The sequence below is a fragment of the Mixophyes fleayi genome, chromosome 2 (assembly GCF_038048845.1).
Source record: "Mixophyes fleayi isolate aMixFle1 chromosome 2, aMixFle1.hap1, whole genome shotgun sequence".
Classification (NCBI taxonomy): Eukaryota; Metazoa; Chordata; class Amphibia; order Anura; family Limnodynastidae; genus Mixophyes; species Mixophyes fleayi.
The window spans coordinates 149,610,464-149,624,203 of NC_134403.1; the positions used below are offsets into that span (position 1 = coordinate 149,610,464).

Here is a 13,740-nt window from a genome sequence, read left to right on the forward strand (position 1 = left end):
CAAAAGAAATCCATGTGTTAGGACCCATACTGGGAACTAGGACTAGAGCATATCAGATATAAGAACATTTGCGTTCCATTGCCTCCTTCTGCCCACTGAACTGTTTTCTTCAGGCTGTGTTAGTTTATTGTACTTTTTGTTCACATGCGTGTGCTAAAATGTGTGAATATATTTCCTGCGTATTATAGGTATTGATTGTGTCACCAGTTAGTCGAAGGGAGAAGACTCTGGGTTAGCTGGTCATATTATCACCAATCGCCAGAGAGTTACCACCCTAATACACTCGCCACTAGCTTCATGACTGTGGGAATAATCTGTGTTATAGAAACTGTGGTCTGACAGTATCTTGTGTTGTGACTAGGAACTGCGCTTCCATCTCGTGCCTATGCTGTGCTTTTAAGGAATTACTCTGCCTGTTTTGTCATCTGATTAATAAACCACTGTATGATTGCAGCAATTCGCTTAGCTGATTTTTGAACGAACCCACCTGGATGTTCAATGACAATAAGGTTTGGTATTTCGGCGTAAATACGTTTTTTTTATGATTGGAGCAAGTTTTGCATATATGCTACAGATTCAATGCTACACCCAATTTGCATCCAGCTCTGAATCAGGCCCATAATGTAATTCACAAGGTTACTGTAGTGAAGTGGGCAAACAAAATAGCCTGCCAGCAGGTCAGCTACATATTACACCACCTATTAACCGCATGCCAACAAAAACCCTCCCCCTCCTACGAAAAGGTGGTCCATTGTTATAAGCCAGACATCTTCTAACTGCCCTACTAGCAGGGGGAATGGGGCAGAGCTATATGCAAATTATAGGTTATTTTCACATTATTCTTCTCACTTTTTTCAATTATTGAGCTGTTATTATTATCTATATCATCACCCCCTACAGAAGAACATTTCACATTCAGATAGCTAGTTGTGAGAATGCCATTAGTGTAATTAAGACTTAGGGGCTGATTCATTAAGAAAAGTAAGGCAAAAAAATTAGTAATTGTTCCACTGAACAAAACAATGTTACAATGCAATGGGTGCAAATTAGTTTTTTATTTTGCACATAAGATGTATACTGGCTGTTATTTCATGTAGCACACAAACACTTGAAAGCTTATTTGTGCACGGCAATTTAAAGTTGATGTAGGACATTGCTCTACCCCAATTATAAATCTGTCCTCACATTTTAAATTTACCCCCCCCCCCCCCCCCAAACAACATAGTTTTGCCAAGGTTCAAAGTTACTCAAAGTTACTCAATAGTTTGGCTTTCCTGTCCTCAATGAAACAGGCCCTTATACTGCTGATGTAGTTTTTCAGGGAATTGTCTAAAATCCTAAACACAGGGTGAACTAAAAACAGGAAACCAATAAAAGCTTAATATTTTATAGGTTAATATATTCCAGTAAAGGTTAATATTTTTACATACACAACCAGTTTATAACTAATTAGCAGTTGTGGGGGGGAAAGGGGGGTTGTTTTATTTTTAGGTATGCAACTGGTGCACTTTCAGTTACTGGATTTCTTTTTTTCTATCCATCTAATATTATTGAGACTATTGAAAAGAATATAGCAATCAAGTACTCAGGAACAAAAACCAGTCATCCACTGCATCATTGTAAACGATGGATGTCACCAATCTTGATAATCTGCCTACTGCTTACCTATATTGGATTCATGGTTAATGTACTGTATATACAGGAAAAAAAAAAGCAAATAGCACTTGTACGGTGTTCTAATGATTGAGACAGACAGACATGACAACAATATTAGAATGTCTCACTTGCTCAGTCACATGACTTCCGTAGTTAATGACCACAACATCTTGTGTAACTTATGCCACAACTATGCTTCTCACATGCTGTCTGTTCTAGAAGTGTGAAGAGGAAGTGTTGCTTGTTATCTGATACTGAAGTGGTCTAATTCTAAACAGCACCTAATCTCCACCTACAGACACAAAATGACAATGAAAAATTAGATGAATTTGCTGGCTAACTGGATTTCATGGGAAATGTTAGGATGTCCTGGTCTATATCATAATTGATATGAGCTGGACTGGCTCTAAATAGCAGACTTGGCATATAAAGCACACCAACCCACATTTGTATAGGTATCTAAAGTAGAAATACATGACAAAATGACATAACATACATGTAAGGTCTCCATTATTCCATGGGTTAATCATTACTCTCTACTGGCATAGCCGATAACCCACTACAGTAGAAGTGCCCAAGTACAGAGGCTAGTGTAGAGACTTGAAGCCATGTCTATTATGTTAAAGGTAGTAGTGGGAGGCTGACTGAAGTGGACAAGTCCATTTTAACAGTACTTTGTAGCTCTTTACCGCACAGTACCTATATTGGTGCACACTACCGTTCCTCATTTTTTATGGCTGTTTGACTTGCTTTAGAGGGAAGGTTAGATATAATGACAGTGTTCAGAGCCTCTTAGCTTGAAAATTTAGTTAAGACAAATGTAATCATAGGCAGGTCTTTAAAGTATGTATAATTTTACTTTTGCAGACATGAAAAAAATCCAATCTCAAGCTAAACAGTTGCAAAATGTTTCTTAATGCAACAAATGAACTATGAAAATATAGAATTGAAGTGTACTCTCATGTATGAGCTTGATGGAAAAATCTAAATTCTGAATAATTAAAAGTGTTGGGTGTCAGAAATGGTCGCTCATCCATGAAAGAATCTCAAGGTCATCTATTAACATAGCTATCCGCGAAAACTCCTACAAGGTCTACACTAGATGGTACATGGTCCCTGAGAAACTTCATTCTATCTATCCCCAAACCTCAGATCTATGTTGGCGTGAATGTGGAGCGGTGGGCTCTTTCCTTCATATTTGGTGGGATTGCCCTTTGGTAGATAAATTCTGGGACGAAGTTATATCATTGGTTCGACAGGTTACTTCAATTACTGTGCCCAAGAATCCACTCTCGGTGCTTCTATACCAACCTATCAAGGGCATTACTAAAACATCAGACAAGCTGATCCGACACATCTATAATGCAGCTAAGTTACAAATAGCTAGTGAATGGAAGAAGGCCTCACAACCTTCTAGAGAGGGTGTTATGAAAAGAACTTGGCACACGGCATCCATGGAGTATGTGACTAGTCTCCTCCATGATAAAGTTTCCACGTTTCACAAAGTATGGGATCCTTGGTATAGCTTCAGCAACAGTTCTATGCCGGGCCTCTCATAAGCCTTAGTTACTCTTTCCTCCTTCTCTTTTCTCAATTTCTTTAACTTTCTACCTCCTATTCTCTCTGTGTCCCCCCCCCCCCTTCCCTCCCCCAAAAAATAAAAAATTATCGCAGTTTTGTTATATTCACTAGATAGGTACAAGGGTACAAGGTGCACAATTGGAATTGGGGGGAAAGAAAAAAAAAAAAATTTCTATCTCAATAATACTCTGCAGATCTTTAACTCCCTCTTAAGATGTACTTGGATATGAAAAATATGTTTATGCCTTTTATGTGGATTTTCTAAGTTTTTTATTTTTCGCACCAGTAATTTTTACATTTTGCAATCCTGGTACTTGGATACTATGCGTGACCTGTACTGTTGTGCTGTATATACATCTGCTGTTATAAATAAAAAGTTTTAATAAAAAAAAAAAAGTCTACAAAAGTGTTGGGTGTCTGTATTTTCCTACATTATAAGTGATCTCCCGCTAGGTATATACAGAGCTGCTTATAGATCAGCAGGCAATTGGAGCTCACTTAATTCCAGTAAACTTTGATTTGAAATTCAATGAAAAAACAAAACAATGGTTCTGAACTTGTTAGCTTTTCAGAGTGGCACAGGGTGAGAGAAGGAAAAGCTGCTGGGAGTTGAAGCTGCAGTAAATAATAGCTTTTTCAGATTGAATTGTACAAAGCAATGGAGCTGTGTATTAGATAATGTTAATCAGAAACCTCAGACAGTGGCCAGTGTGTAATAATCTTATAACAATTTTTGTTATAAATGCATAGCTCCCATCAGTCCAGATTTTGGTGGGACAGTCGCAATTTGAGGGGACTGTGCCCCCTTTTTGCATGCACACTGCCAGTTTGCCAATGGGCGGTGGTAGTCAATATCGATGATCAAAATGCCGACAACATTTAAGCTTGATGTCCAACTGATGTCCAACAATTGTAACCAATCAACATCCCGGCACCAGTAAATGATGTCACTGTGAAACGCAACACTATTATTCCTGCTGTAAAGGGGGTAATGGAAGGAGGCGGTGGTTGTACAATGTAGAAGCCTTTATTAAAAACATTGTACAGCCGCCGCCTCCTTCCATTCCAGACATCTGTCCTCTCCGGACTGCTCACTGTCTGTGTTGCCCCATGTTACTGAGTGTCTTTCTGTCTTTTCATCTTGGATGTCCACTCATCACCTTAAACTCAATCTTTCAAAAACCAGGCCAATAATATTCCCACCAACCATCAGAATTTGCCTACAGGACATCTCTATTTCTCTTAATGCAATAATAATCCCTTGATTTTTCTGTATGCTGTAAAAGATATGTTTTTGAAAAGAGAAGCAGAAATAGAACATAACTGATAAAAGATAGTTCAGGAATTTGTATACAGGTACATGTAACCACAAGGGAAACCCTCAGATCAAGGTACACATTTTACAGGTAAAGCACTTAAAATAATGTGTGATTTGACAGGTATAAAGTAACAGTTACACAGCATGAGGATCGCACCTAGAGGACCATTGCATTTTTCACCTTATGAAACTCTTTGTGGTAAATGCCCTAATGTTGCAATGGGCATTTTACCAGACTGACCTACAGGACATGATTTGAATGTTAAATACTTGGCTCAAGTGAGCAGACAAATAAGGCAGATCCATGATGCACTGCTTTCTACTCATCCGCCTGATTTTCATAAATGTCACAAACTGAATCCAGATGATCCTGTGATGATAAAGGTGTTCGTAACAAAAGGAGGACTGTCTGATCGGTGGGATGGTTCTTTCAAAGTTCTCCTGACATCTTCAACTTTAGTCATGGTGGGAAAGAAGTCAACGTGGATACACACCTCACACTGCAAGAAGGTAACTGCTGCCCTTATACTACTGGAAAAAGAAGACATCCTTGCAGACACTTCCCTCAATCTTTTTGTGACAACACCTCCCGGTAAACCAGTTTAGATCGGCATAATAAACTCCAGCCTTGAGCTGCATCAGTAAGCACCAGGTAGCTTTAGGGGAACCATTAAAGGCCACTCTGTGAAGAAAAAGAGCGATAAGGAACCTGTCAATGAATTTGCTAGGACACAATTCAGATAAATAACTTTGGGCATTCACAGTAGCCACAACAGTCTTTGCTGGAGGAATCATCTTTATGCCGAATGCATATTGTCTGTTTCCTGACTCTTGCAAAACAAGCAATTTGACTGACCTACATTTATTTTCCACCCGCAGTAGGAAAGACACCTTTTATATGCAGTACCAGTGTCTTTGAGAAGTAACAGAGCAGTGGGACACTAGAAACAAAACCTGCCATTTCAGAGCCCAGTGGGTAAGAAAATTTATTGCACGGACTCAGAGAAAAGGGTCATTTAATTTCAGGTTAAAAAAATAAGGATGTAGAGGAGGAGTTTCTGATCGCAGCTATGCTAATGTATCAGTGATTTTATCAAAACAAAGTGACACAATGAAAGACATGTAAAAATGCAGATATGGCATGTTCCGAACCCCAGTGTAATACCTCTTACAAAATTGATTATTTTAATTGATACAAAGCGGACCAGGCCATAAGTTATGAGGTCTCCTTTATGTTGCCTAGGGGGCTGTATTTTGTGTGTTGGCAAAAGGGCTTACTCGTGGTTACTGGCTGGGGCTAATGGAACTTGTTTCCTTGGCCCAGTTATCCCTGCAATAGTGATAAGATATAGTTTACCAGAAGTACCTAAGATACAGAAGTGAGGGGTAGAATACAAAAACAAACGGTTCCGATATTCACTCTTCCCTCAAGTAGGGTTTGGGATATTGTCAGATAAACTGCAACAATATTTAGAAGTTTTAGATAAGGTGATAAATGAAGCTAAAGTATCTCTTTCCATCATAAATGAAGAATTGGCTCAAATAAGAAAAGTGTCCTTACAAAACAGAGAAGCACTTGATATGTTGTTAGCAGAGAGAGGAGTATGCAAATTAATAGGCCAAGAGTGTTGTACTTTTATTTCAGAACAGCATGATGTTGTTGAAGGGCATATAACAAAATTAGCAAATTACAGAAAGAGTCAAGGAAAAACAGCAGACAGACATTGGATCCTTTCTTGTGGCTAGGTGCAGGTTTATCCCAATGGATGTCAGGTATCTATAATATAAAAGCCTAGTGACGTGTCTTAGTCTGTGTGTGGGGAAAAAAACAACAAGCTGCAGCGCCACCTGCTGGGCGGAGTTATACACTGACCTACTAAATTCTTAGCATTATCTAATATATAAAAGTAAAAGCCTAGCAGTGTGTGTGGAAAAAAACTATTTTCTCAGAAAGGGCTCATCCAATTGACCTGAAATTTGGTATACTGACATTATTTGACAAAAAATCTAGAATAGTGAAGTCAGTTAACTTCCATCATCCCCCCTGCCCCCCGTGGGAGGGGTAGTAAAGGCTAAATTTACGAGTTGAGGGGTCAAACTCATTTTCGTGAGGTAATTTTACCTCATGAACACACATTAAAAAGGGCGCTTGCGTCAGGAAGTAACACTCTTCCCCTGAGGAGGCCTGGGCTAGGCCCAAATGCATAACAAGAACCTTTTTAAGACCTTAAGTAGCTTCATTTGACTAGAATGCATGAGTATCATGCACGGATTAACTTGTAATACTATATGTTGTAATAGGTCTTATGTTCTTATTGATCACTTATATAATTATGAGTTGCTTTACTATACTCCATACTGCCTTATGCAAGCAAGGTAGGAGAATAGTAAAATCCAAGTAAGAAAAAATAGCCTTGAATATCAAGCATTTAATAAGAATTTTGGAAGAGGTGTGTGACGAAACTAATTTGTTAACACTGTAACCAGCCTGTTTCTCATTTCTCACAAAATGTGGATTATAGTATGCACTTTTTATAGCCCTTGCTTTTGTTCCCCAGCTCAACAAAATACCACTGCAGTGTCTAATTACATGTGGATAAGGGGACATTGTAGCTCATTGTAAATATGTATTTTGTGTATTTGTATATTGATGATGTGGCAGTGAGGTTGTTATTCATTGTCCTTAAAGTGAAGCCGGGTGGGTTATGGGTAAAGATCAGGTGGTGTCCACGATACAGGTAAGGGGGCTGGAGTTGCATTCATTCCCGCCCCCTCCTTCCTCTACAGGAAGCATGGAACAGCTGGGGACCCTGTAACTGTAGTGTAAGGGGTTAATTTTAGGAGGGGCTGACTGCTACCTTATCTTTGGAGGTGGGGGAAGCCAATTAGTATTCATTGTTCTCCATAGGACTAGTGGAGACGTTTTGCCTGCGTCCCAGCAGAGAGCTTCTGAGGAGGCACAGCTCATCTTCACTCCCCCCCTACAACCTCCTGATCCAGGACCTACCAATGTTTAAAGAGAGAGACCCAGGGGTTTGCCGAGGAAGGGGAAAGCACTGTGGAAATTTGACCCTAGATATAAGGAGCCACGCCAGGGGGTAAGGTGGTGTTCATTTTGGAATTTCATTCATGTAAGATGGAAGATCTGGTTTTGAGTTGTCGTTCTCTACCAGAGTCTACATATGCAGCTGAGAGAGATCCATGGGTCATCAAGTCTGGACAGCTAATTGACTAACTCCTTAAGCTAGTGGGGTAAGGGACAGATGATGTGGTAAACCTACCTGGCATTAATTTACTGTGTGTACATAATAATCTAGTGATTGTTTTTATTACAATAAATGTATTGCTTTACTTTCTAACTGCTTTTACCTGAGTGATTATACGAATCTTAGAAGGTATGGGTAGACTTCCCTGGCATAGGAAGGCATCCGTGGGTGGCCAGCCAGATTGAAGTGGATAGAATTGGGCCAGAAAACCTGGTATCTTCACAAGGTGACAGAGTAGGGCAAATAAATTAGATGATACCAGAGCTAACAGAGGGCGGATTGATGTAGAATACCACAACTTCATAAACTTGACTATTAAAAAAATATTAGATCCTCTGACTGCTTCATTTTAACAGCTACCACACTTGTGTTTGCACTCAGGCCAAAAGTTGCCACTAACCACAGCACCTCAAAGTGGAGAGACAGTAAGGCACTATGACAGGAGTGAATGGTGAATGTATAACACATAAAGGAATAAGACAAAGTAAGACAGTCCAAAGTCAGGGCAGGCATCATAGGATCAGAACTGGTTAGCATACCAGGGTGGTTACAGACAGAAAACCTGAGAATCTGAAACCCCTAGAAGACATAAACACACCAAATGATAGGGTGCTGAGTACCAAGATAACTATGGCAGCTGTTACAGGTGTCTGTAGTTCCTGAAATAAAAATACAAGAAAATAACAGCGCTAAATAGTTACCTGTAAATAGATCATTAATAACGTTTCATAAAACACTAAGGGCTAGATTTACTAAACGGTGGGTTTGAAGAAGCGGAGATGTTGCCTATAGCAACCAATCAGATTCTAGCTTTCATTTTGTAGAATGCACTAAATAAATGATAGCTAGAATATGATTGGTTGCTATAGGCAACATCTCCACTTTTTCAAACCCGCCGTTTAGTAAATATACATTTGCACTAAAAGGTACATAACACTAAATGAAAATAAGCAACAAAACTTGGTGAACAAACATCATCAGCTGGCTTTCAATCTTAAGATATACCGTATTGCTTTGATTCTAAACCGCACCTTTATTCCCCATATAAACATCTCTAAAACCAGGGTGCTTGTTAGAATCGTGGGTGTTACTTAGAATAGCAAGCGGAAGTTTGACCATTGATGCTTTACCCCGCCCTACACATACAGTACCGCTCTTTGCAAGTGTGGATCCATTATTTCATTATAGTAGAGCTGCATTTCATTCATTTTGATCTTTTAATGCACTACGAAGCCACATTGAAACAAAAAGTTATTGTGCATGCAGAAGAACACGGAAATAGAGCTGAAAGTCGACGTTTTGATTTTAGTGAAGCAAATGTTCGACGTTGGAGAAACGATCGCAATTCCATATAATCAAAGCTTTTTTTCTGTTGGTAGTACTGAAATTAGTGTGTGCCTTACAATCAACGCCATCTTAGAATCAACGAAATACGGTATATCGCTTGGAGAAATTGCTACCAAATGATGGTGAAAGCCAATTTATGTAGCCATCATATGTTCCACAGTCTTATTATAATTTTAAAGCTGACTGCATACCTTGATTAGAGGGTTAAAACATCTATGTTTGAACAGATATTTACCAAGTCATAAGAATTTATGTTTAGCAAACTTTATACTTTCACAATCCTGTGGCTTCAGAGACTTTCTTCCTTCAGCTATTATAGATGCTTGATTAAGTAAGATCTTTTCCACTGAAACATCAGCAATGTCCTCTCATTAGACTTATCCATTTTTCTTTCAATGAGCACAATCTTGTCAGCATGATGATCTATCACCATTAAAATGCTTGAGCCGTCTTGCAAATATAGCAAAGCTGTCAGCAATAGATGAATGGCTCTTCGTAAAATATATCTCAATAATAATCCTTCTTTGCCCACGGTGATTTCATTAGAGGAATCTACTGATATTTGTTGCAAACCAAGAGTTGACTACGCTAAAATCAGACATGGATGAAGTTAAAGACAAGCTAGAAGACCTCAACAGGGCGAGGTGCAACAATATTGAAATAAGCTGATCCTAGAGTCTGTTGAGACAGCAGTACTTCCTACATAACTCACTCTTTGTTCCAGCAACTTCTTCCATGTGCCAAGCCTGGAAATTTGTTGTTAAAATGAGCACATAGGGCACTCCATCCTAAGGGTGATCCAAGTCAGCCACCAAGTGATTTCATTCTCAGACTACATTAATGCACAGTAAAGGAATGTATCATTGTGACTGTCTGCAACTGCCACTCAAACCCATTGAATTGTGAGAACCCACAGCTTTTCACCAACTCGGCTGCAAAGAATGTGAAGAAGTGGCATGTCATGGCTAATGTAACAAAAACATTAAGAAATAACACAATTAAATACAAATGGGGTTTTCCATATCATTCTCATGTATCCAGTCTTGTGCGTATATTGATTATGCCACACCTGTGCCACCATTCATTTCAGCTCTATGCCCCCAATGACTGTGCAGCACTGTGCCCATAATGATTATATCAGTCCTATGCACCTAGGGAGCCCTAAGCTGAATGAGGCCATACAGCGAACACACTTAAAAGCATCTGTTTGTGCCAAGTGATTTTACTTACCTCTTAGGGGTTAAGTTCACTGCATACTCCAGCCAACAGTGTGCAAGTAGGAGTGGCCTATGATTGTCCTATATATTCTTCCCCCAGTGGCTGCTAGGCCTCTTTCGCTGAACAATTTCCCTCACACCCTCCCATATGCTGCTGCAAAATTTCTGTGATCTTTCAATTTAGGTTATTGCTGGTTCAGGTATTATTTGGCAGCTGACCTGCAGAAGCTTTTGCCGCCAACATAATTTATGTCAATCAATAAACTGTGACCTTTTTGCCAAAACCCAATTTGTGGCGGTGGCTTTATTTATTGTTGTGAGTATTAAGGTTATCAGGTAGAATAGTTTGTGCAATGATGAGAGGCATCAACAGTATGCAGTTTATGTCACTGTCTGTGCAGTGCGGCCTGGTACTATGACTGATATGCAATCTAATTCATGCCCTCCCTCTTTGCAAACTTTGAAAACATTGAATAGTTTATCACCACATTAACAAGGCTCCTCAGACATGTTGTAAACAATTATGTCTTAGAGGGGCATTACTTTATGTGGGTCTATGACATTACAGTGTAATTGTAGTTCATACAGTAGTAAACAGTTAAATGCATTGTAAATTAATGGTGACCTTAAGACAGTTTCATAAACAGACACCAGACTTTCTACCTGCATTGTCAATATAATTATTATATACTATTAGAGTAATATCACACATCATCCAAAACTATGGACATAAAAAGATAAAATAATTCCCAGTGATTTAACAATGATTATTTATTATGTTACATTACAGAGTAAAGTCAATACTAGATGGAGAAACAAAGAATTGTCATTAACACGTTTTACATATACTGTATACTTCTGACAAAAATGATAATAGCTTTAACTGTTCCTTAATAAACCAGTTTATACTGACTACATAGAAATAGAAATTCACAACAGGTATACAATTGCACATTTTATTTGCTAACCTAAAATGTAATTGCAGACAAGTTAATACATCCATTGGTTAAAGATGCAATCCACTATGTATTAGGATCTTCTAATAGATTTCTTTATCAATGTCCAGAACATAATACCTAGAAAGAGGAAGTTAGAATAAGAGATTAGATCATGTAAACTGACATTTTCTACAGTATACCTTAAATTACAAAAAATGTATTTACATGTACTACACTCTGAAAAAGAAAACTTTCCATTTCAAAATAGTTTTTTATTTAAGTTTCACTTAAGGTCGGTCCATTTGCTGTTTTTTGACCTTCATATTTGCACATAGTATTTGTAACTAAGACCGTAATGAGTATGTGATGCAGAGAGCCCAGACATTACCATAGTATTCAATAACAGTGTTGGTGATAGACACATCTTCTCTTTTGTACATACAACAGCTAGACATCTGGGACATGATTTACAGTTTGACACATTTTGCACCCCAAATATATATTTGTAAAGATAATGTTGTAAAAATTGCAACTTACATGTGTAAGATGACTCTCATACCCAACCCAAAACACGGCAGTTTATCTATATCAGGCATACAAATGTAGACATTCTAGTCTCCTCAATGTATCCACAAGCACCCTTGGCTTCCTACCCTCTCATCTCCTCCATGCCATGTCTTTGAGGCCTGCCAATGTGCCCATCTCCTCAAACTATCCCTCTTCTCCAGTAACTTCCCCTCTTCCTTCAAACATGCTCTTGTCTCCTCCATACTCCAAAAAATGTTTCCTGACCCTGCCTCTCTCCCGTTACCACACTATCTCCCTCCTTCCTTTTGTGCCAAACTTGTTATCTATTTTTCTCTCCTCTCACTCCTTCCTTGACCCAATTCATTCTGGATTTTGCTCCCTCCACTTCGACGAAACCACCTTCACTATAGTCACTAACGACCTTCTCTCCGCTAAATCTAAGAGACACTTCTCCCTTCTCATCCTTCTTGACATGTCTGCTTACTTCAGTACTGTTGACCATCCCCCTTTTGGTAGCTTCCATGGAAGCTATTAAAATTCTCTTAATCTCTCACCTTGATAACTGTAACCTCCTCGCTGGCCTAGCCAAATCCTGTGCCCTATCAGATTAGCCTTTTCACTCGAATATTTCAAGCATTACCTTAAAGCTGTTTTCTTTATTCAAGCCTATCTGCCCTCTTCCTAATTTATTTGCGATCATCTTCACTACCACACGGTGCCACCCTCAATGGGTCATGGGTCTGATTAAGGCTGCACTAGGCTAATATGCTCGTAGCACCCCCTCGCCTTTCACACCAGGCTAATAGGCGGTAGGCAAAAGACTAAATGTTTAACTGTATTTTGTCTGAGGCTTGTTACAGTAAAGAATGCGTTTGGACAAATTAATCATGCAGTGTTAAAAGGTTCACAGTAATAAGGTATTGCAAATCATCACTATATGTTATTTTACTAATAGCTCCGTTTGATTAGCCTGCGGAGATTATAGTTTATTTATTATCAATGATCATGTGAAAATGTATATATGGACAATTTGCTCACCTCTAAATGAATCGTTAGTTAGCTCAGGGGGCAGGCTTGAGTACTCGATAATGCAGAAATATGGTTGTTGTTACTATAATTCAAAATTATAGCCTATGACTGTCACTATATTATTGTCACCTCAATGAGATATTTGGCAATGATACAAACATAGTATAGTCATATGGTTAATTAATATAAGTCTATTCTGTCTAGATTTCCATGAATCTTCATAGTTCTAACTAGGTTGGTTTGCTACATTATTCGATTTGTTAAATAGCAGTCTATGGTAAGACAACTAGAATTAATGTCAGCACCAATAGATTTAAATGATTCAGCACTATATAAGAATGCCGGCTGCATTTTCAGTGACAGAAATTTACTATCAATATTGGCCAAAATATAATGATGATATATCCCAGCTTGGGTAATCTAGAGGTAATTATGACTCTAATCCCAATCTGTCATCATTCAAATCGAATTCCTGCTGTTTCTTATATATGTGTTATCGGCCAGTACGGAAAGCATAATCGGCATAGAAGTATTGCATTGGAAATATAGTTAAGATTGTAAGTCTCTGATGCTACATTATATTAATTGCAGTTTTAAAACGGATTAAAATCTTTTAGGGATTTTGTTGTAATGATTGTGTCCTAATATTTTAATTTGATAGGTTATCAAACACTAATTTAATCCATGCTCTATTAGCTCTAGAGTTCATAGCCACATTTTGATAAACCGCACTGCCGTCTTGCTAAATTAATAGTCTATAGTACCACTACTATATTTGTAGAATAACAATATATGTTAAAATTACATAAGGATAACGCATATTGTGAAATGCAAATGCTGGTTTTGCTGTCAAAGCTCTC

At 38.4% G+C, this 13,740-nt stretch overlaps 1 protein-coding gene across 2 annotated transcripts in view; it reads right to left on the reverse strand.

Moving 5' to 3' along the window:
* Positions 1 to 11,152: 11,152 nt before the first annotated feature.
* The window catches only part of LOC142141590 (interleukin-1 receptor type 2-like), a 33,973-nt gene continuing 31,385 nt past the window's right edge, over positions 11,153 to 13,740 (reverse strand). For both annotated transcript variants that reach the window (XM_075200214.1, XM_075200215.1), the window contains one exon: positions 11,153 to 11,461. Coding sequence is in view for 1 of the 2 variants with exons in the window: in XM_075200215.1 (XP_075056316.1) it covers positions 11,415 to 11,461 (47 nt within the window). In the remaining variant the exon portion in view is untranslated. The remainder of the gene's footprint in view (positions 11,462 to 13,740) is intronic.